This window comes from Phyllobates terribilis, unplaced genomic scaffold (genome assembly GCF_046119375.1).
Source record: "Phyllobates terribilis strain yellow unplaced genomic scaffold, ASM4611937v1 Scaffold_4__5_contigs__length_816908805, whole genome shotgun sequence".
NCBI classification, from domain to species: domain Eukaryota; kingdom Metazoa; phylum Chordata; class Amphibia; order Anura; family Dendrobatidae; genus Phyllobates; species Phyllobates terribilis.
This window is the reverse complement of record NW_027362764.1, coordinates 171,313,475-171,334,572: the sequence shown is the minus strand read 5'-3', so window position 1 is coordinate 171,334,572 and position 21,098 is coordinate 171,313,475. Positions and strand designations below refer to the sequence as shown.

Sequence of the window (21,098 nt, the reverse complement as noted above, 5' to 3'; positions counted from 1 at the left end):
CTTGAGAAACTGCCATAACAAGTGAAGACTGAGAGGAGGGGGCATCTTTGCATGCAGTATGGACAGGGGATTGCCTTGCACGCACAACAGGGGGTTCTATTACACGCACAACAGCGGAAGAAGCAGTGGTGACACCCGCTGACACTGGTCGTGGACCCTGAGGTTCGCTCCACAAAGTCGGGTGCTTAGCTGCCATGTGCCTGATCATGCTGGTGGTGGTCAGGCTGGTAGTTTTGTCACCCCTGCTGATGCTGGCATGCCAGGTGGTACAAATTACCTTTTTGGGGTTATCAGCAGAGTCTTTAAAAAAAATTCCAGACTCTGGAAGACCTACCGGTTGTACTGGCAACGTCCCTCGTGTTGGTGTTACGGGGAACTGTTGCCCGCCTTCTGTGTGCGGCCACCACACTGCTTCTTCCTGCCTGTTGGGGTACTCTGCCTCCCTCCCCCTGTGTGCTGCTGGCCTCGCTCTGCGTGTCCTCCTGCCACGTTGGGTCAGTTACTAGATCATCCACCACCTCCTCCTCTTCCACTTGCGCACCACGATCCTCCTCCTCACTTCGTGGCAATTGTGTCTCGTCATCGTTCACCTCTTGTGACAAATTGCCAGCGTCGACTTCCTCTGGCAGTGGCTGTTCAAATATTTGGGCATCGCTACATGGGATCTCCTCTTCCACCACTTCAAGCGGAGCAGGCGAGGGGCACAAATATGGAAATGGACCAGTGAACAGCTCTTCAGAGTGTCCAAGTGTGGGATCAGTTGCTGTCCGAAGACACTCGGCATGGTGGGAGGAAGGAGCATCAGAGTGAGGAGGAGTATGCGGTCGAGACTCACGGCTACTAAAACTTGACCGTGTGGAAGACAGACCGGAGGTGGTGGTGCCCAGGTAACCGGAAGTATTATCTGCTATCCAATTAATAACCTGTTCACACTGATCAGTTCGCAATACTGGTGTTGTAGTGTGCTTCCCTAGTAATTTGGTCAAGAAGTGGGAGCGAGAAGATGTGGCTGTTGGTTGTGGCACATTTTCACATTGGCCACGGCCCTGTCCTCTACACGCACCATCACCAGAACGCCCAGTTCCAAGTCCCTTGCCACGCGCCTTGCCCATTGTAAACTAAGTAAAATAGCTTACACTCGAACTGTCAATGGAAAAAGGGTAATAAAAAGAAGATTAGAACCGTGGAGGAGGAAAACCACAGTTCTATTTCTCTGGCCTACACCCGACTCTTTTAAACAGATATATTTGTGTCTGAACACTGAGCGAGACACTCAATTTTTTTATTTTTTATGTAAAAAAGGCAAAAAGGAGGATAATACAGAGATTTGAACCGTGGAACTGCAAAACCACAGTTATAGTTATGTGGCCTACACCAGACTCTTTTAAACAGATATATTTGTGTCTGAACAGTCAGGGAGACACTATTACTGTTTTTCTTTACGGAAAAAATGCCAAAAGCAGGATAATACAGAGATTTGAACCGTGGAACAGCAAAACCACAGTTCTATTTTTCTGGCCTACACCAGAATCTTTTAAACAGATATATTTGTGTCTAACAGTCACAGACACACTCAATTTTTTTTTTTTTTTTGGGGCGGGGGCGGGAATACCAAAAGGTTAATAAGACGTGTATTTGTTCAGTCTGAGTGAAGAAAAAAAAATGCAGGATTTAGATGAAAAAAAAAAGGATTTTTCCTGGCCCCTGGGACCGGGGGATAAGTCTAGCAATTTGACCAGCAGGAACACACAGGACTGTAATGCAGTGTTTGTTGGTATAACCACTGCGTCTCCTATACAGCCTGCCTGCCTGATATCTGGGATGGATATTAGTCCTGAGAAGGACTGTTTGTTTGATTTGGCAGACTTTAGAGACCCTACACTACCTATTTCGCAGTATAAATCTCTCCCTAGCTCAGCAGCGCTGTCCCTACACTGTCTGATCCGGAGCGACTGTGTCCAAGATGGCGGCGCCTGGTTTTAAATACTCAAGGTGACGCTGTGCGGCCAGCCAATCACTGTAATGCCCACAAACAACATGGCTGCAGCATTACAGTGAGTGGCTGGCAATCCCTGCATGTTCACTGGCTCTGTAAAGTGCGCCAAACATGCAGGGCGGAGACCCGAGCTCCCGCCCGAGTCACCCGGAAATGCTCAGTGCTCGCCGAACATCCCAAGTAGTGAGATGCTTGGGCGCAGGGTCGGACTGGGCTGGCGGGATACCGGGAATTTTCCCGGTGGGCCCCGCCCCCTGCTGCAGAGGAGAGGGGGAGAAGAGAGCAAAAAAAAAAATCCTGCGGTTTTAAGGGGCACGGGCCCTTTAAAAGCGCAGGCACAGTGTATGCGGGGACGCGCGCACGCGGCGTTCATTACCTGAACCACCGCGGCGCACATCCCTGTGAAGCAGCTGAAGCTGCGCGTCTCCCTTCGTCGGCCGGCTTATGACGTCATCGTCATGCGCCTGCTGTGAAGGAGGCGCGCAACTCAGGAGAAGGAGGACGCCGCACGGGATCGCAGGAAGGTAAGAGGTGTATGTGTGTGTGTGTGTGTGTGTGTGTGTGTGTATGTAATGGTCTGGGCCCCTGGCTGGACACACAAGGGGGGAATCCCAGCTGGACAGTGGACAGACACACAAGGGGGGAAGCCCAGCTGGACAGACACACAAGGGGGGAAGCCCAGCTAGACAGACACACAAGGGGGGAAGCCCAGCTGGACAGACACACAAGGGGGGAAGCCCAGCTGGACGGACACACAAGGGGGGAAGCCCAGCTGGACAGACACACAAGGGGGGAAGCCCAGCTGGACAGACACACAAGGGGGGAAGCCCAGCTGGACAGACACACAAGGGGGGAAGCCCAGCTGGACAGACACACAAGGGGGGAAGCCCAGCTGGACAGACACACAAGGGGGGAAGCCCAGCTGGACAGACACACAAGGGGGGAAGCCCAGCTGGACAGACACACAAGGGGGGAAGCCCAGCTGGACAGACACACAAGGGGGGAAGCCCAGCTGGACAGACACACAAGGGGGGAAGCCCAGCTGGACAGACACACAAGGGGGGAAGCCCAGCTGGACAGACACACAAGGGGGGAAGCCCAGCTGGACAGACACACAAGGAGGGAAGCCCAGCTGGACGGACACACAAGGGGGGAAGCCCAGCTGGACGGACACACAAGGGGGGAAGCCCAGCTGGACGGACACACAAGGGGGGAAGCCCAGCTGGACGGACACACAAGGGGGAAGCCCAGTTGGACGGACACACAAGGGGGGAAGCCCAGCTGGACGGACACACAAGGGGGGAAGCCCAGCTGGACGGACACACAAGGGGGGAAGCCCAGCTGGACGGACACACAAGGGGGGAAGCCCAGCTGGACGGACACACAAGGGGGGGAAGCCCAGCTGGACGGACACACAAGGGGGGAAACCCAGCTGGACGCACAAGGGGGGGAAGCCTGGCTGGACACACTCGGGGGGAACCCTGGCTGGACACACAAGGGGGGAACCTTGGCTGGACACACAAGGAGGGACCCTGGTTGGACACACAAGGGGGGACCCTGGCTGGACCCAGGCAAAGGGGGGGTGGCCAGGATGGATATATGGGGGGGCAGGCTGGACTCATGGAGGCCAGGATGATATATGGGGGGCAGGCTGGACATATGGAGGTCAGGATGGATATATGGGGGGACATGCTGGACACATGGGAGGACAGGACGGATATATGGGGGGGCAGGCTGGACACATGGGAGGCCAGGATGGATACATGGGGGGGCAGGCTGGACTCATGGAGGCCAGGATGGATATATGGGAGGGGGCAATCTGGACACATGGAGGCCAGGATGGATCTATGGGGGGGGCAGGCTGAACACATGGAGGCCAGGATGGATCTATGGGGGGGGCAGGCTGAACACATGGAGGCCAGGATGGATATATGGGGGGGACAGGCTGGACACATGGGGGGCTAGGATGGATATGTGGATGGGCAGGCTTGATACACGTGGGCTAACATAAATATATGGAGGGGCACGCTGGATATATGGGGGGTGTCAGGATGGATATATGAGGAGGCAGGCTGGACACATGGAGGCCAGGATGGATATGTAGGGGGAGCAGGCTGGACACATGGATATATGGGTGGGGCAGGCTGGACACATGGAGTCCAGGATGGATATATGGGGGGGCAGGATGGATATATGGGGAGGTGTCAGGATGGATATATGCAGGGGGGGGCAGGATGGATATATAGAGGGTAGGCTGGACACATGGAGTCCAGGATGGATATATGGGGAGGCAGGCTGGAAACATGGAGGCAAGGATGGATATGTGGGGGGGCAGGCTGGCCACATGTGAGGGGGCAGGCTCGATACACGTGTGCTAGGATAAATATATGGAGGGGTCAAACTGGACAAATGGGGGCCAGAAGGGATATATGCAGGGGGGTGTCAGGATGGATACATGGAGTCCCAGGATGGATATATGGAGGGGCAGGCTGGAAACATGGAGGCAAGGATGGATATGTGGGGGGGGGGGCAGTCTGGCCACATGGGGACTAGGATGGATATATGGAGGGGGGAGGGCAGGCTCGATACATGTGGGCTAGGATAAATATATGGAGAGGCCACCCTGGACATATGGGGGCCAGAAGGGACATATGGGGGTGCCTGGCTGGACAAGGGACTTAATTACTGTTTGGGGGCCAGATTGAGGAACATACTTTATTAGTTTATGGTGGCCAGTGGGGAACATTATTACTTTAGATTCCAATTATTATTATTACATTATTACTTCAGTAATATAATTTACTTTTTAGGAAACTGTTTTCCATGGGATGGGACAAAAGAGGAGTCCTGTTACTGTGCTGGATGGCACTATGTTGCTTTTTTCCTTCAATTGGTGTAGTGTAGAAGTCGGGGGGGGAGTGGGAATATTCTCTAGAAGAGATCAGTTATTGATAACTGTGTGTTATTTTCTGCATAGTCGATTCCTGGCTGGAAGAAGTGATGGCCGTCTGTGCCTGATGAAGAAGAAAAGCGAAGATGAAGGACTTCACCTAGAGACGTCACTGGTGAGTCAGTGTATTACATGTACACTTACACTACACATGTGGTCAAAATTGTTGGTACCCCTCGTTTCATGAAAGAAAAACCCACAATGGTCACAGAAATAACTTGAATCTGATAAATTACAAACTTTTGAAAATGAACAAATGAAAGTCAGACATTGCTTTTCTGCTTCCACAGAATTTAAAAAAAAAATAACCTCATGAAACAGGCCTGGACAGAAATGATGGTTCTTCTTAACTTAATATTTTGTTGAACAACTTTTTGAGGCAATCACTGCAATCAAAGGATTTCTGTAACTGTCAATGAGACTTCTGCACCTCTCCACAGGTATTTTGGCCCACTCCTCATGAGCAAACTGCTACAGTTGTCTCGTGTTTGAAGGTTGCCTTTTCCATGTTTCAGCTCTTTCCAAAGATGCTCAATAGGATTTAGGTCAGGGCTCATAGAAGGCCACTTCAGAATAGTCCAATGTTTTCCTCTTAGCCATTCTTGGGTCATTATCCTGTTGCAAGACCCATGACCTGTGACTGAGACCAAGCTTTCTGACACTGGGCAGCACATTTCTCACTAGAATCCCTTGATAGTCTTGAGATTTCATTGTACCCTGCAGAGATTCAAGACACCTTGTGCCAGATGCAGCAGAGCAGCCCCAGAACATAACAGAGCCTCCCCCATGTTTCACAGTAGGGACAGTGTTCTTTTCTTGATATGCTTCATTTTTCTGTCTGTGAACATAGAGCTGATGTGCCTTGCCAAAAACTTCCATTTTTGTCTCATCTGTCCATAGGACATTCTCCCAGAAGCTTTGTGGCTTGTCAACATGTAGTTTGGCAAATTCCAGTCTGGCTTTTTTATTATTTTTTTTTTTCCAACAATGGTGTTCTCCTTGGTCGTCTCCCATGAAGTCCACTTTGGATCAAACAATGACAGATGGTGCGATCTGACACTGATGTTCCTTGAGCTTGAAGTTCACCTTTAATCTCATTAGAAGTTATCCTGGGCTCTTTTGTTACCATTCATATTATCCGTCTCTTTGATTTGTGATCAATTTTCCTCCTGTGGCCATGTCCAGGGAGGATGGCTACAGTCCCATAGATCTTAAATTTCTGAATAATCTGTGACACTGTAGTCAAAGGAACATAAAGCTGCTTGGAGATGGTCTTATAACTTTTACCTTTAACATGCTTTTCTATAACTTTCTTTCTAATCTCCCGAGACAACTCTTTCCTTTGCTTCCTCTGGTGCATGTTGAGTGTGGTACACACCATGTCATCAAACCTCTCAGTGAGTATCTGTAGCCCTATATACAGGCCCACTGACTGATTACAAGATTGTAGACACCTGTGATGCTAATTAGTGGGCACAACTTGATTTAACATGTCCCTTTTGTCACATTATTTTCAGGGGTACCATAATTTCTTTCCAGGCCTATTTCATGAGTTTAATTTTTTTTAAAATTCTGTGGAAGCAGAAAAGCAATGTCTGACTTTCATTTCTTCATTTTCATAGATTTTTAAATGTATTATTACTTTTGTCAGATTCAAGTTATTTCTGTGACCATTGTGGGTTTTTCTTTCATTAAAAGAGGGGTACCAACAATTCTGATCACGTGTGTGTATAGTATATACAGAGCTCCTGTGTATGTCACTGGTGATCACTGTATTACGTATACACTATATACAGAGCTTCTGTGTATAATGTCACTGGTGACCACTGTATTACCTGTACACTATATACAGAGCTGCTGTTTATAATGTCACTGGTGATCACTGTGTTACCTGTACACGGACACTATATACAGAGCTCCTGTGTATAATATCACTGGTGATCACTGTATTTATTACCTGTACACGAACACTATATACAGAGCTCCTGTGTATAATATCACTGGTGATCACTGTGTTACCTGTACACTAACACTATATACAGAGCTCCTGTGTATAATGTCGCTGGTGGCAATAACAGTGTTGTTAGTATTGTGGTTTGTATTCATGATCAGTATTGTAGTATTTGGTCACTTTGGGGTGGTAATATGTGGTCTGGTCATGGTGTGGCCGTATTTGTTCCTTGTATGTGGTATTATTCAGTCACTATGTGGTGGTAATATGTGATCTAATCATGGTGTGGCGATATTTGTCCCTTTTGTATGTGGTATTATTGGTGTTGATATAGTGAACTGTGTTGTGTATGGCGGTCATTTTGTTCTTGCTGATATTAACTAGGAAAAGATTTTTTTCCATTAGGCCACAGCCTCACCATCAGTATTTGGTTAGTATTTTTTCTCAGGAGTCGCTGCCAAAACCAGTAGTGGGTGATAAATACAGAATTGGTGACTTGTTTCTATTATACCTTTTGTCTGATTGTTCCTCATCTAGTTTTGGCTCCCACTCCTGAAAAAAAAATACTGACCGGATACTGACCAAATACTGATAGTGGGGCCGTGGCCTTAGAGATTAAATACTTGGACCAGAGCGGCAGAGATGCACTTACAGGGGTTCTCCAGGGAAAACAAGTAATCACCTCTCCACAGGATCAGTGATAATATTGATTGGTGGGGGTCTGACTGCTGGGACACAATTGGCAGAATGTGGAGTTTTTCTCCCCATTAGACTGGAGCTCATGTGAGATGCGACCACTGATCCATTCATTCCTAAAGTGGCTGTGAGCACTGCTCTTTTTTGGAAGCCCCCAAGAGAATGAATGGAGCTGCGGTCAGATGTCCCACCTGCCGCTGCATTTTAAAATGGGGATAAGTGTCCTGTCAGGGATAAAACTTCCCCATTCTTCTGATAGGTGCGTTTTCCAATGTTCGGACCCAAACGATCAATAAGTTATCACCTATCCTGTAGAGCCCATGGATCGGTGATAACTTGTTTTAACCAAAGAAGCCCTTTAATGCAATCTACCGTAATTGTACACCCCAGTTAGTGTCGCACAGTAGATGTGCCGGAGCCGCCAGTCAATGCTCCACTATAACAGGGATAGCGGATAACAGATATTTGCATATTGCTGTAGGTGGGCCCCTAGAGTCAGCTCTCCCTGTGGGCCCCAGACACCTCAGTCCGACCCTGCTTGGGCGAGTACCGAGCAGTGTAGAGTATGCTCGCTCAACACTAATAAACACACATCTAGTTCAGACATTGCTGCTCTAGTAAAGTGCTCGATATACAAATCAGGGGGCATAGCCGCGCGGCAAGTCAACTAATTTGCATGTGGATTAAAAGTCTATTACACAGCCACTAGCATGCATATTCCTGATATAATGTCTCTAGGGCTCAGTCCCTTCTGTATATCTCTACCCAAAGGGAATATTAGCAGTGTGTTCTGTATAATATCATCCACGGCGCCACCTGCACGGAACCAGGACGCGGCTGCAGACTCCAGAGTCCGCTCCAGTACCTGCAGTACCCGGCCCGGCCGCCAGCGCTCCGCACATCACTGCTGGGGGCGGCGCCTGCACCTCGGTCAGCGGAGTCTCCATCCCTGTGCTGCGCTCGGTGTCCGGCCTGGATGCAGGTGAGTAGCGGCTGTGGGGGCAGGAAAGTCCCCGTGTGGGGGCAGGAAAGTCCCCGTGTGGGGGAGTCTACGTGATATAGTGTACGCAGCCCGGGATGGATGTGTGACGAGGCTTTCCTGCAGCAGGTGCCCCCCCTTAGTAACAGATAGTAGATCCGGGAATGTATGTGTATATGTATGGATGCTGTCCGGTCGTGTACTACTGCAGCCGACTGTGAGGGGTCTGTGGTACGGGGGGCTCGTCCTCCTTGTGCCCTCCGTGCCTCTCACTGTATACACCTCTGTATACCGCCAGCAGTGTACAGTAATCCGAGAAATCCCATAATCTGCACTAACAAAACCCTGACCACAGATTATAGGGCACCTAGCGCCGTCATATGCAGCCAGGGTTCTCCCGTTTGTTATTATTCCATCATCTAGAACATTGTTCTTGTTTGGTCTTTTTTTTTATTATTATAGATATTTGTGGTCAGTCTTTAGAAATTGTGAGGAAAAGACCCCACAAAACCTCTTCCCTGGGTTATATAGCAACTATTACCCCTGTTACAGTCACCATTACTTGGTATATCACATAATAAATCAAGTTACAAAGAAAATGTGAAAATAATCTTCCAAAATAAAGAAAATATTGATTAGCTATTCATTAGAATTTAAGAAATAACACTGTTTGTACTATTAACCCCTTAAGCCCCGAGGGTGGTTTGCACGTTAATGACAGGGCCAATTTTTGCAATTCTGACCACTGTCACTTTATGAGGTAATTACTCTGGAACGCTTCAATGAATCCCAGTGATTCGGAGATTGTTTTTTTGTGACATTTTGTACTTCATGATAGTGGTAAAGTTTCTTCGATATCACTTGCGTTTATTTGTGAAAAAAATGGAAATTTGGCGAAAATTTGGAAAATTTTGCAATTTTCAAAATTTGAATTTTTATGCCCTTAAATCAGAGAGATATGTCACACAAAAGAGTTAATAAATAACATTTCCCACATGTCTACTTCACATCAGCACAATTTTGGAATCAAAATTTTTTTTTTGTTAGGAAGTTATAAGGGTTAAAAGTTGACCAGCGATTTCTCATTTTTCCAACTAAATTTACAAAACCATTTTTTTAGGGACCACATCACATTTGAAGTCACTTGGAGAGGTCTTTATGACAGAAAATACCCAAAAGTGACACCATTCTAAAAACTGCACCCCTCAAGGTGCTCAAAACCACATTCAAGAACTTTATTAACCCTTCAGGTGCTTCACAGGAATTTTTTGAATGTGGAAGAAAAAAATGAACATTTAACTTTTTTCACAAAAATGTTACTTTAGACCCAATTTTTTTTATTTTCACAGAGGTAACAAGAAAAAATGGACCCCAAAATTTGTTGTGCAATTTCCCCTGGGCACGCAGATACCCAATATGTGGGGAAAAAACAATGTTTGGGCGCACGGCAGGGCTCGGAAGGGAAGGAGCGCCATTTGACTTTTTGATTGTAAAATTTGCTTGAATAATTAGCGGACGCCATGTTGTGTTTGGAGAGCCCCTGTGTGCCCAAACATTGGAGCTCCCCCACAAGTGACCCCATTTTGGAAACTAGACCCCCCAAGGCACCTATCTAGATGCATAGTAAGCACTTGGAACCCCCAGGTGCTTCACAAATTGATTCGTAAAAATGAAAAAAAAAACACTTTTTCATTTTTATGAATCAATTTGTGAAGCACCTGGGGATTCCAAGTGCTCACTATGCATCTAGATAGGTGCCTTGGGGGGTCTAGTTTCCAAAATGGGGTCACTTGTGGGAGAGCTCCAATGTTTGGGCACACAGGGACTCTCCAAATGCAACATGGTATCCGCTAACAAATTGAATGGAAAATCGGCTCAAATTGTTAGCGGACACCAAGTTGCGTTTGGAGAGCCCCTGTGTGCCCAAACTTTGGAGCTCCCCCACAAGTGACCCCATTTTGGAAACTAGACCCCCAAAGGCACCTATCTAGATGCATAGTGAGCACTTGGAACCCCCAGGTGTTTCACAAATTGATTCATAAATATGAAAAATTGTTTTTTTTTCACTTTTTCATTTTTACGAATCAATTTGTGAAGCACCTGGGGGTTCCAAGTGCTCACTATGCATCTAGATAGGTGCCTTGGGGGGGTCTAGTTTCCAAAATGGGGTCACTTGTGGGGGAGCTCCAATGTTTGTGCACGCAGTAGCTCTCCAAACGCAACATGGCGTCCGCTAACAATTTGAGCCGATTTTCCATTCAATTTGCTTGAATAATTAGCGGACGCCATGTCGCGTTTGGAGAGCCTGTGATGTGCCTAAACAGTGGAGCTCCCCCACAAGTGACCCCATTTTGGAAACTATACCCCTCAAGGATTTTATTAAGGTGTATAGTGAACATTTTGAACCCAGAGGTACGACACAGAATTTGTTTACATTAGGTCATCATATTGAATAAGTTGTCATTAGTCTTGAGCGCAAGTGCTCGCTACTTGAGTTTGCATCGGGTACTCAGGTATGCACCATGTACAGCGTGTGCTCGAGTGACATGCTCGAGTCCCTGCTCCGCATGTTTCACGGTTATTAGACACCCAAAAAAAAACATGCGGGGATCGCTCGTGCATGGCAGGCAATCCCCGTAAAGTTTTTTTGGCCGCGAAGCATATGGGGCAGAGACTCGAGCATGTCACTCAAATACCCACGATACTCAATGCATACCAGAGCACCCGATGCAAACTCAAGTAGCGAGCACTTGTTCTCAACACTAGTCGCCATATCGTCATCTTTTTTCTTACTTTTGAAAAAAATCCCAACCCCATCACAACCCTAACCCCAACCCTAACCCCAACCCCAGCCCTAACCGTAGCACAACCCTAACCGTAGCACAACCCTAACCGTAGCACAACCCTAACCCTAGCACAACCCTAACCCCAAACCCAGCCCTAACCCTAGCCCAATCCTAACCCAAGAGTTTATTTTTGACGCCGTTCCTCGTGCGGTATAAGTGATTAGACGACTTTATTCTTCGGGTCGGTGTGATTACAGCAATGCCAGAATCATATGGGGTTTTTATGACTGACAGCTGTCACACACAAAAAGACGCATTTTTTGTAAAATCTAGTTTTTGCATCGCCATATTTTGAGAGCTATAATTTTTCCAGATTTTGGCAGACAGTCATGTGACGGCTCGTTTTTTGCGGGATGAGTGGACATTGTTATTGGTGCCATTTTCAGGCACGTGACATTTTTTGATCGCTTTCTATTCCGATTTTTGGGAGGCAGAATAAACAAAAACCAACAATTCAGGAATTGTTTTTTTTTTTTTTATTCTGTTCCGCGTGTGGTAAAATTGATAAGGTAGCTTTATTCTTAGGGTCAGTACGTTTACAGCGGTACCACATTTATATCGTTTTTCTATGTTTTGCACTTTTACATAATAAAAGCAATTTTATAGAAAAAAATATTTTTTAGCATAGCTTTATTCTGAGAGCTATAACTTTTTTATTTTTCGGCTGATGGAGCTGTATGTCAGCTTGTTTTTTGCGGGACGAGATGACGTTTTCAGCGGTACCATTTTTATTTATATTCGTCTTTTTGATCGCGTGTTATTCCATTTTTTATTTGGCTGTATGGTGATAAAGCATTGTTTTTTGCTTCGTTTTTTTTTTTTCTTTTTTACCGTGTTCACTGAAGGGGTTAACTAGTGGGACAGTTTTATAGGTCAGGTTGTTCCGGATGCGGCGATACCAAATATGTGTACTTTTATTGTTTTTTTTTATAATAATATTTATTGATGGGTACATTATATTTTTATTTTTGGTGGATTATTTTATTTATTTATTTTTTATATTTTTGCAATTTTTTTTTTTTCACTTACTGACAGTTTTTATACTTTATTACTTTGTCCCACTATAGGACTTTCTTTCTCTGATCGCCTGCATGGCACAGGAATGCAGCACCATCCCTGTGTCATACAGGCTATCAGCGCTGCACAGTGAGAAGATTGTTTGGAGATGCACTGCGCATGTCCAAACAATCTTCCTGCTGTCTGGTGACCCGGATGTTGTCATGACGACATCGGGTCGTCATGGCAACACCCGGGAAGCCTCTGCAGACAGCGCTGGAAGCCGGAAGAGGAGGTGAGTATCTGCGATCACCTCCCCTTGCCCCCGCAATGCTGCGATCGGCTGCGATCGACTTCGATTGCAGCATCGCAGGGGTTAATGTGCTGGGAGCGGTGCAGGACCGCTCCCTGCACATTGTCACAGCTGACACCCGGTACTATCAGCTGACACCCGGTGGCGATCGCGCCCGCACAGCCTGTGTGCGCGCGCGATCGCGATGACGTACTATTACGGGTCTGGCTCTTAAGTCCCAGGGCACAGACGCGTATTAGTACGTCAGATGTTATTAAGGGGTTAAAGTGTGTGATGCGGGTATTGGGAGCACCAGTCCCTGCCCGCTGCAGCTGGAAATAAGGCCACGGCCCCACTATCAGTATTTGGTCAGTATTTTTTCTCAGGAGTGGGAGCTAAAACCAGGAGTGGGTGATAAATGCAGAATTGGTGACTTGTTTCTATTATACCTTTTCTCTGATTGTTCCTCTCCTGGTTTTGGCTCCCACTCCTGAGAAAAAATACTGACCGAATACTGACCAAATACTGATAGTGGGGTCGTGGCCTAAGTGCTAAGCTCAGAGCAGGTCTGTGGACAGTCTGTAATATAGGGCTATGTTTCCCTAACATTTATTAGATGCATCTTTTATTTTTTGGAAGCTGGAGAAACTTGTACAGATCAGGCCAGGTGCAGACGACCGTTTTCTCTGCATCTTTTTGAATTTCTGTCCGTTATGCTAATCACACTCTGGAATCCAATTTTCTTGGAGGTGGAGAGAAAAAAAAGTCTCCACCTTCTCCATGCAGTCAGTCCGTGAAAATTGAACTGCGCTCTGATGACATCCGAGTGCAGTCCGATTTTTTTTTCACTGACCCATAGACTTAAATCTGGGAGTTCCATTCAATTCTCAGAGGCAAATCATGCATGTTGTGATTTTTTTTCCGTTGGACCACTAGGAGTGTATGAGTGTAAGGTATTGTGCGCACAACCGTATAAATCGGACCAGTGCTATCCGTGCTTTTGACGGTTAGCACTCGTACCCATGTTACTCTTTGGGTCTGTGCACATGTCTGATTTTTTTCATCGAGGGAAAAAAAAGTTTCTCCATTATGTCAGTCCATGAAAATCAGACTGCACTCAGATCACATCTTAGTGCAGTCCGATGTTTTTCACAGACACAAAGACTTGCATTGCCTATTTTGATCCGACACGTCTCTGATTTTTTTCATTGGACCACTCAGTCCATAGAAAAAATCTGACATGTGCACGGCCCCTTAGAATATAATGGGTACTAGTGCTGTTTGTGAACACCATGGATAGCACTCGTATGAGAAAATCGGTCTGCGCATGGGCTTTTTTCATCATTTTTCTGTTTCCAGTGAATGCAGCAAATGTCTTCTTATCAGAATTATGGGCTGAAGACTTGTATCAACTAAACTCTTGATTTATTATGGTTTTTCAGTGTGTCTGTAAAAAATGGCTGCTGTCTGTGATTTTTTTGATAAGCTGTCCAGAAAAAAAACCCTGATTCAGATGTGTCCGATAAAGGTCAGCAATTGGCTTCATAAAATCTAAACGCAATGGCTGTAATGCTTTAGTTTTCACCAGAATTCTGGTATAAAACCATTTGAAATGTCGCAAAATGTTTGCATAGATCATAGTCGTGCAAATATTTTGGCTCTTTTTGATGTTTTTACGACACGTCAGTCCAGCTCCGACAGAAATGTACTCCAATCTATGACTAGAGAATAAGTCTTACACTGGCGCACGCCTCTCAATGGATTTGGCGCTCCCATCGGACTCTTCATCAGGACTGGATTGCGAGATGCCATTAATGATGAATCGGAAGCCATATTTCCCTATGTATTTACACCTGTAAACTGTTGTACATTAATCTGCTCCAAGCGGTGACTGAAAGTATCATTTGGTTGTATTGTTCCGGTGTATGGTGGAGGCAGGAGAGATAGCCGTCAGTCGGATGGTTAATCTGGCTGACCGCGGTCTATGGTGTATGATCAGATTTGGCAGCCAAAATGATACCAGGTGATTTTTTTTTTTTTAAAGAGAACCTGTCACCTATAAACCACTGTCACTACCATGTCTGACCTATAAAGACCTTTTAAAAGTAAGGGCATTTTCACATGGGACATCGACAGCAAAATAATCAGCGCAAAAAAAATTCAAAATTTTGTTATTTTTGTTACGGAAAAGCTGCAGATGTCACTGTTTGAATTGCAAAGGGTGTAATCCATTTTGAAAATTTGCTGCCTAAATTGACAGATCAGTTTATACTGCAGATTATTCTGGTGGATGAGATTTAGTAAAATCTCATCCACGATGCTGCTTCTATTAGATCTGGACCCACAGTGAACCCCCCTCTTATACAGATTAGTCAAATCCAGCAAAGCACTATATGTAAATATCCATTGGTTGTATCCAAAAGAGGCGTCCGCCTGTGACATTAAGAGAACGTTGTGGACTCTGGGCATATTCTTTTCATTACTAACATTTTATTAAGAGGGGGCTCTTAGGGCAAAGGAGTAAAATATTGTGTGTGGGTGTATGGTTCCCTTCACTCTGTACGGAGCGCTTCGAGCTTCGGGTGCCATTGTTCGGCGCCTACATACAGTGCTGTATCATGGAGATATTTTTTCCTAGAAGCAATGCTCCAGAGTAAGTTACTGTACCTGCTGGCCAAATTCACTTCTATTGCTATTGTGGGAGAGTACCTTTTATAATACAGTGTCTAATGTAACATACTATAATTCATTTGTGTTGGATTCATACAAAATCCCACAAAAGTATTACTGTGTGCCCCTCCTGTATAAGATTTGAGACAAAAAAGGTACAGACGATAGACGTCTACGGCTGCGCTCCCCATCTATTCTCATGTACATCCCTCCATCCCATCTGCTGCACACAGGCTTATTGTTCCAGCACAGACAGCGCTGTGTTGGCTTCATCCATTTGCCCTTTCTATGAATATTTTGCAGGGACATTGGTTACTTTATGTTTCTGAAGTGCAGGCAGGGGGCTGAATTTGCTTTGTAAATGTGGCTAATATGCCCGTTGTTGATACAGGAGAAATAGGCAATTAAAAGTATTTATATGTTGACGTCTCCAAAAGGCATAATGTGTAAATAAAAGGAAAGGAAGAACAAGCAAGAAAAAAAGGAATAACATATTTTAAAAAAATAAATAAATAAAAAAAAAAAAAAAAAAAAAAAAAAGAAACACACTACCTGAATTACTCCCCCTGGCAAAAAAAACGCACAAGAGCCCTGGGACCGCGAGTGCTGACACCGCTGGAACAGCACCAACGTGGGAGGTGAGTATAGGTGTTTTTATATTTTCGGTGCCAAACATTCAGATCAGTAAGGGGTTGGCCTAGTAGTGGAAAATCCCTTTAAGTACGATATATAAGCATTTCTTATTGAAAGAGCAACACAGTTTAAAATGCACTTTAGTGGCCTCTTATTATATTGTGAAAAAAAGATGTATCGTTCCTTTTTTATTTACATTTTCCCGTGATATCAGCGAAAATGAAAAAAAAAAAAAATTTATAATATATATTTATATTGTAGGGATTTGTACTCACTGAGCCGCGTTGGAGGTAGGCACAGGTTCACACAGTGATGCAGTCCGTGGGTTCAAACAAACTGGTGGTTTATTTAGTGTCCATACACCAGTGAGGAAACAAAAGTAACAGCCTTTTCCTGGCACAAAAAGGAATAACAGAACAAAACTCAAAATAACAAGTCCATGCGGCACGGCTCCAGCCGTTTAAACAAAGTGCCTTCCTCTGCCTCCTGCAGAGTCTAAGAAGCACATGCAAGGTCTGCTCACCTTGCCCAACACAGACAGACTGAGATAGGTGCTGCTGTCTTAAATCAGTCTTCCAAGACATGGACTGGTGGTAAGTGAGCTGCTGTTCCCCCCCAGCTCTTTCTGCTGCTCGTAATACCTGGCCCTGTAATCTGGGCCCATTAAATTCCTCTCAGCTCTGTGTGCTGGAGCCTACTTCTCCGGGTCCTACTTCACCGAAGCTTGGCACTTCGGGGACACTTACCTCCCATCCACGAACTGTCCAGCAGCCACCTTACATACCCCCCCCCCTGCCCAAAGCCGGGGGGCTTGGCACCTTCTGTCACCATACAGTAAACCCTTGACAAGGCATCAGCATTCCCATGTTGTTTCCCAGGCCTATTCTCTACACGGAAACTAAAATCTTGTAGAGCCAGGAACCACCTAGTCACTCTGGCATTGTTCCCCTTCTTTTCTCGCATCCACTTCAGTGGGGCATGGTCTGATACTGACCTGAACCTTCTACCTAACAGGTAATACCCCAGCGTGTCTAACGCCCACTTAATGGCCAAACATTCTTTTTTCTACAATGGAGTAGTTCTTCTCACAAGTGAAGAGCTTCCGACTGAGGTATATTACAGGGTGTTCTTCGTTAATCTCCTGGGATAAGACTGCTCCCAGCCCGACATCCGATGCATCCGTCTGGACAACAAACTCCTTGGAGAAGTTGGGCGCCACCAAGGCTGGCCGTTTACAGAGGACCTGTTTCAATTCCTGGAAGGCCGCTTCTGCTTCCGGGGACCACTTGGCCATAGCCGACTTCGTCCCTTTCAGAAGATCCGTCAACGGGGCTGCTATCAGGGCAAAGTTAGGGACAAATCTTCGATAGTAGCTCACAATGCCTAGAAACGCCCTGACCTGCTTCTTCTAGAGGGGCTGTGGCCAGTTCAAGATCGCCTCGACCTTATTTATTTGTGGTTTTATTTCCCCTCTACCAACCATGTACACATGGCACATTTCTTCGGGTTGATAGTAAAGCCCGCCTTCCTTAGGGCATCAAGTATGGCTTGAACGTTGTCCAGATGACTTTCCCAGTCCTGGCTGAATATGACGATGTCATCTAGGTAGGTCGCTGCATACTTTTTGTGGGGTGCTAAGATCCGGTCCATCGCTGTCTGGAAGGCAGCCGGAGCTCCCTGCAACCCAAATGGCATCCTGACGTATTGATAACATCCGTCTGGCGTTGAGAAGGCTGTCTTCTTCTTGGCCTCTTTGGACAGTGGAATTTGCCAATATCCTTTGGTGAGGTCCAGAGTGGTGATGTACCGAGTGGGTCCTAGCCTTTCGATAAGCTCATCTACCCTAGGCATTGGGTAGGCGTCGAACTTCGAGACCTCGTTCAGCTCCCTATAGTCTTTGCAAAACCGCCATTCCCCATCTGGTTTCGGCACTAAGACTGTAGGACTGGACCATCCTCTTTTGGACTCTTCAATGGCTCCCAGGTTAAGCATCCGCCTCACTTCTTTTGAGATCACCTCTCTGTGGGCCTCGGGGATCCGGTATGGTTTTAGATTGACGCGAACATGAGGCTCTGTGAGAACCTCATGCTCTATGACCTAAGTGAGTCCTGGCAACTCCGAAAACAGGTCTTTATTTCGCTGTAGCAACTCTTTGCACTGTTGCTTTTGGGCACGTGACAGTGACTCTGCCACCTTGACCTCTTTCACATCGTCCTCAGCCTCAGCCACTAAATAGGGAGCTTCCAAAGGCTCTCTATCTTGCCATGGCTTAATCAAGTTAACATGGTAAATTTGGTAGGGCTTCCTCTTCCCCGGTTGGTGGATTTTATAGTTGACTTCCCCCACTTTCTCTACCACCTCATAGGGGCCCTGCCACTTGGCCATGAACGTGCTCTCCACTGTGGGCACTAGCACAAGCACTTGATCTCCTGGGTTGAACGATCTCACCCTGGCTGACCTATTATACACCCTGGATTCTGCCTCTTGTGCCTTGAGAAGGTGCTTTCTCACAATGGGCATCACGTTGGCAATCCTCTCTTGCATCTGGGCAACGTGCTCCACCACGTTCCTATAGGGAGTGGTCTCAGCTTCCCAGGACTCTTTCGCCACATCCAGGAGTCCTCGAAGGTGTCGTCCATAGAGTAGTTCAAACGGGGAGAAACCTGTGGAAGCTTGGGGAACTTCCCTGATGGCGAACAACAGATAGGGAAGCAGACAGTCCCAGTCTCGACCATCCTTTTCCACTGCTTTCCTCAACATTGCTTTCAAGGTTTTGTTAAACCTCTCGACCAGTCCGTCCGTCTGGGGATGGTACACGGAGGTTCTCAGTTGTGCAATCTGCAATGTCTTGCACAATTCCCTCATGACCTTCGACATAAATGGAGTTGGTCTGTTAGGATCTCCTTAGGCAACCCCGTTCTTGAAAACATGTGGCCTAACTACCGGGCTATACACCTCAAAATAACAAGTCCATGCAGCACGGCCTCAGCCGTTTAAACAAATTGCCTTCCTCTGCCTCCTGCAGAGTCTAAGAAGCACATGCAAGGTCTGCTCACCTTGCCCAACACACACAGACAGACTGAGACAGGCGCAGCTGTCTTAAATCAGCCTTCCAAGACCTGGACTGGAGGTAAGTGAGCAGCTGTCGCCCCCCTCCCCCCAGCTCTTTCAGCTGCTCTTAAAGCCCGACCCTGTAATCCGGGCTCACTAAATTCCTCTCAGCACCATGTGTCCTGGAGCCTGCTTCCCCAGGTCCTACATCACCGAAGCTTGGCACTTCGGGGACACATACCTCCCGTCCACGAACTGTCCGGCAGCCACTTTACAATATATACAGTACAGACCAAAAGTTTGGACACACCTTCTCATTTAAAGATTTTTCTGTATTTTCTTGACTATGAAAATTGTACATTCACACTGAAGGCATCAAAACTATGAATTAACACATGATCAGGGTCATTTGGATGTTTTTGGTTGTCATTAAGATTTAAAAAGAGAAAACACAGTAGTTTGACAATAAATGGCTTCACCCAACCAATAACCATGAGTGGAGAAAAAGTTTTTTTGTTACCATTCATATTCTCTGAAACAAGGCCAAGAAAGGAAAAATTCTGCCGGGGTATGTAAACTTTTGAGCACAACTGTATATATGGTATATATGTCTGGTTATAAACACGTGGAAAATGATCTGGTTTAAATACAAGGAACTCAGAATGAAGCCACTTTTGCCATGTTGAAATTGCTGAGATATTTGGGTATGATCACAGAACCATCAAAAGTTTTGTTGCAAATAGTCAACAGGGTCACAAACACATTTTGAGGAAAAAAAGAGGGACATTAACTGCCAAAGATTTGAGAAGACTAAAAAGTGAAGCAACCAGGAAGCCATTATCCTCCAGTGCTGTCATATTCCAGAACTGCAACCTCCCGGAGGGTCCAGAAGTACAAGGTGTTCAGTGCTCAGAGACATGGCCGAGGTAAGGAGGGCTGAAACCCGACTACCACTGAGCAAAACACAGAAGTACAAGGTGTTCAGTGCTCAGAGACATGGCCGAGGTAAGGAGGGCTGAAACCCGACCACCACTGAGCCAAACACAGAAGTACAAGGTGTTCAGTGCTCAGAGACATGGCCGAGGTAAGGAGGGCTGAAACCCGATCACCACTGAGCCAAACACAGAAGTACAAGGTGTTCAGTGCTCAGAGACATGGCCGAGGTAAGAGAGGCTGAAACCCGACCACCATTGAGCCAAACACAGAAGGGGAAACGTCAAGACTGGACCAAGAAATATCTGAGGATAGATTATACAAAGGGTTTATGGACTGATGACATGAGAGTAACTCTTGACTTACCAGATGGATGAGCTCGTGGCTGGATAGACAAGAAAGAAAGTCAAAATCTCTTACTTTCTTATATATTCAGGTTTATTATTAACCTTTTGAATTGAACAACATCACTGTGGTTGTTCAATAATAAAATGAATCATGAAAATTACAAATGATTATTGTGCACACAGTGTAGTTTGCTATTAACGAGCTTGCCATGCAAATATTATTTGCTTGTTAGACACATTAGATATCCACTTCTAGTGTCTTGATGCATTTTGCTCTTACCATAGGATGACTGATGCACCTCCAAGCTACTGTTTCGTTGCCCTGCCACCTCCAACCACAACAGGTCATATATTCTTTGGAAAGAACTCTGCACGCCCAAGAGATGAAGTTCAAGAAGTGCTCCATGTACCAGCTAGCAGCCATGAGGCTGGAAGCAAAGTTCAGGTAAGGCTAATACTGGATTTCCATCTCAGTATGTGTTATTTGCATCTTATAGAATCAACTGAAGAAGAAGCACAGAGAATTAGTGTCCAGGACAGCATGCTTGTTGCCTTAGAAGTGTTTTGATACTTTTGCTTATTCTGTTTTTGATATTCAGTCAAATGTTTGTAGCCAGTGAAAATTGTTAAACGGTAGTGTAGTGTTAAAGGGAATCTGTCACCCCCTGGGAGATTTGAGACCTCTACTATGGGTATACAGTTTATAGAAAAGTAAATCTATACATACCTGTATGACCTATAGTAGAGATTTACTTGCA

General features: G+C 46.0%; 1 protein-coding gene across 1 annotated transcript in view; it reads left to right on the top strand.

Annotated features, from left to right (window-relative positions):
- The first annotated feature begins 8,475 nt into the window (after positions 1-8,475).
- Positions 8,476-21,098, top strand: part of SCRN1 (secernin 1) — a 35,683-nt gene continuing 23,060 nt past the window's right edge. The window contains exons 1-2 of the mRNA XM_073676574.1: positions 8,476-8,575; positions 20,626-20,785. Coding sequence (XP_073532675.1) covers positions 20,627-20,785 — 159 coding nt within the window. The 5' untranslated portion in view covers positions 8,476-8,575; position 20,626. The remainder of the gene's footprint in view (positions 8,576-20,625; positions 20,786-21,098) is intronic.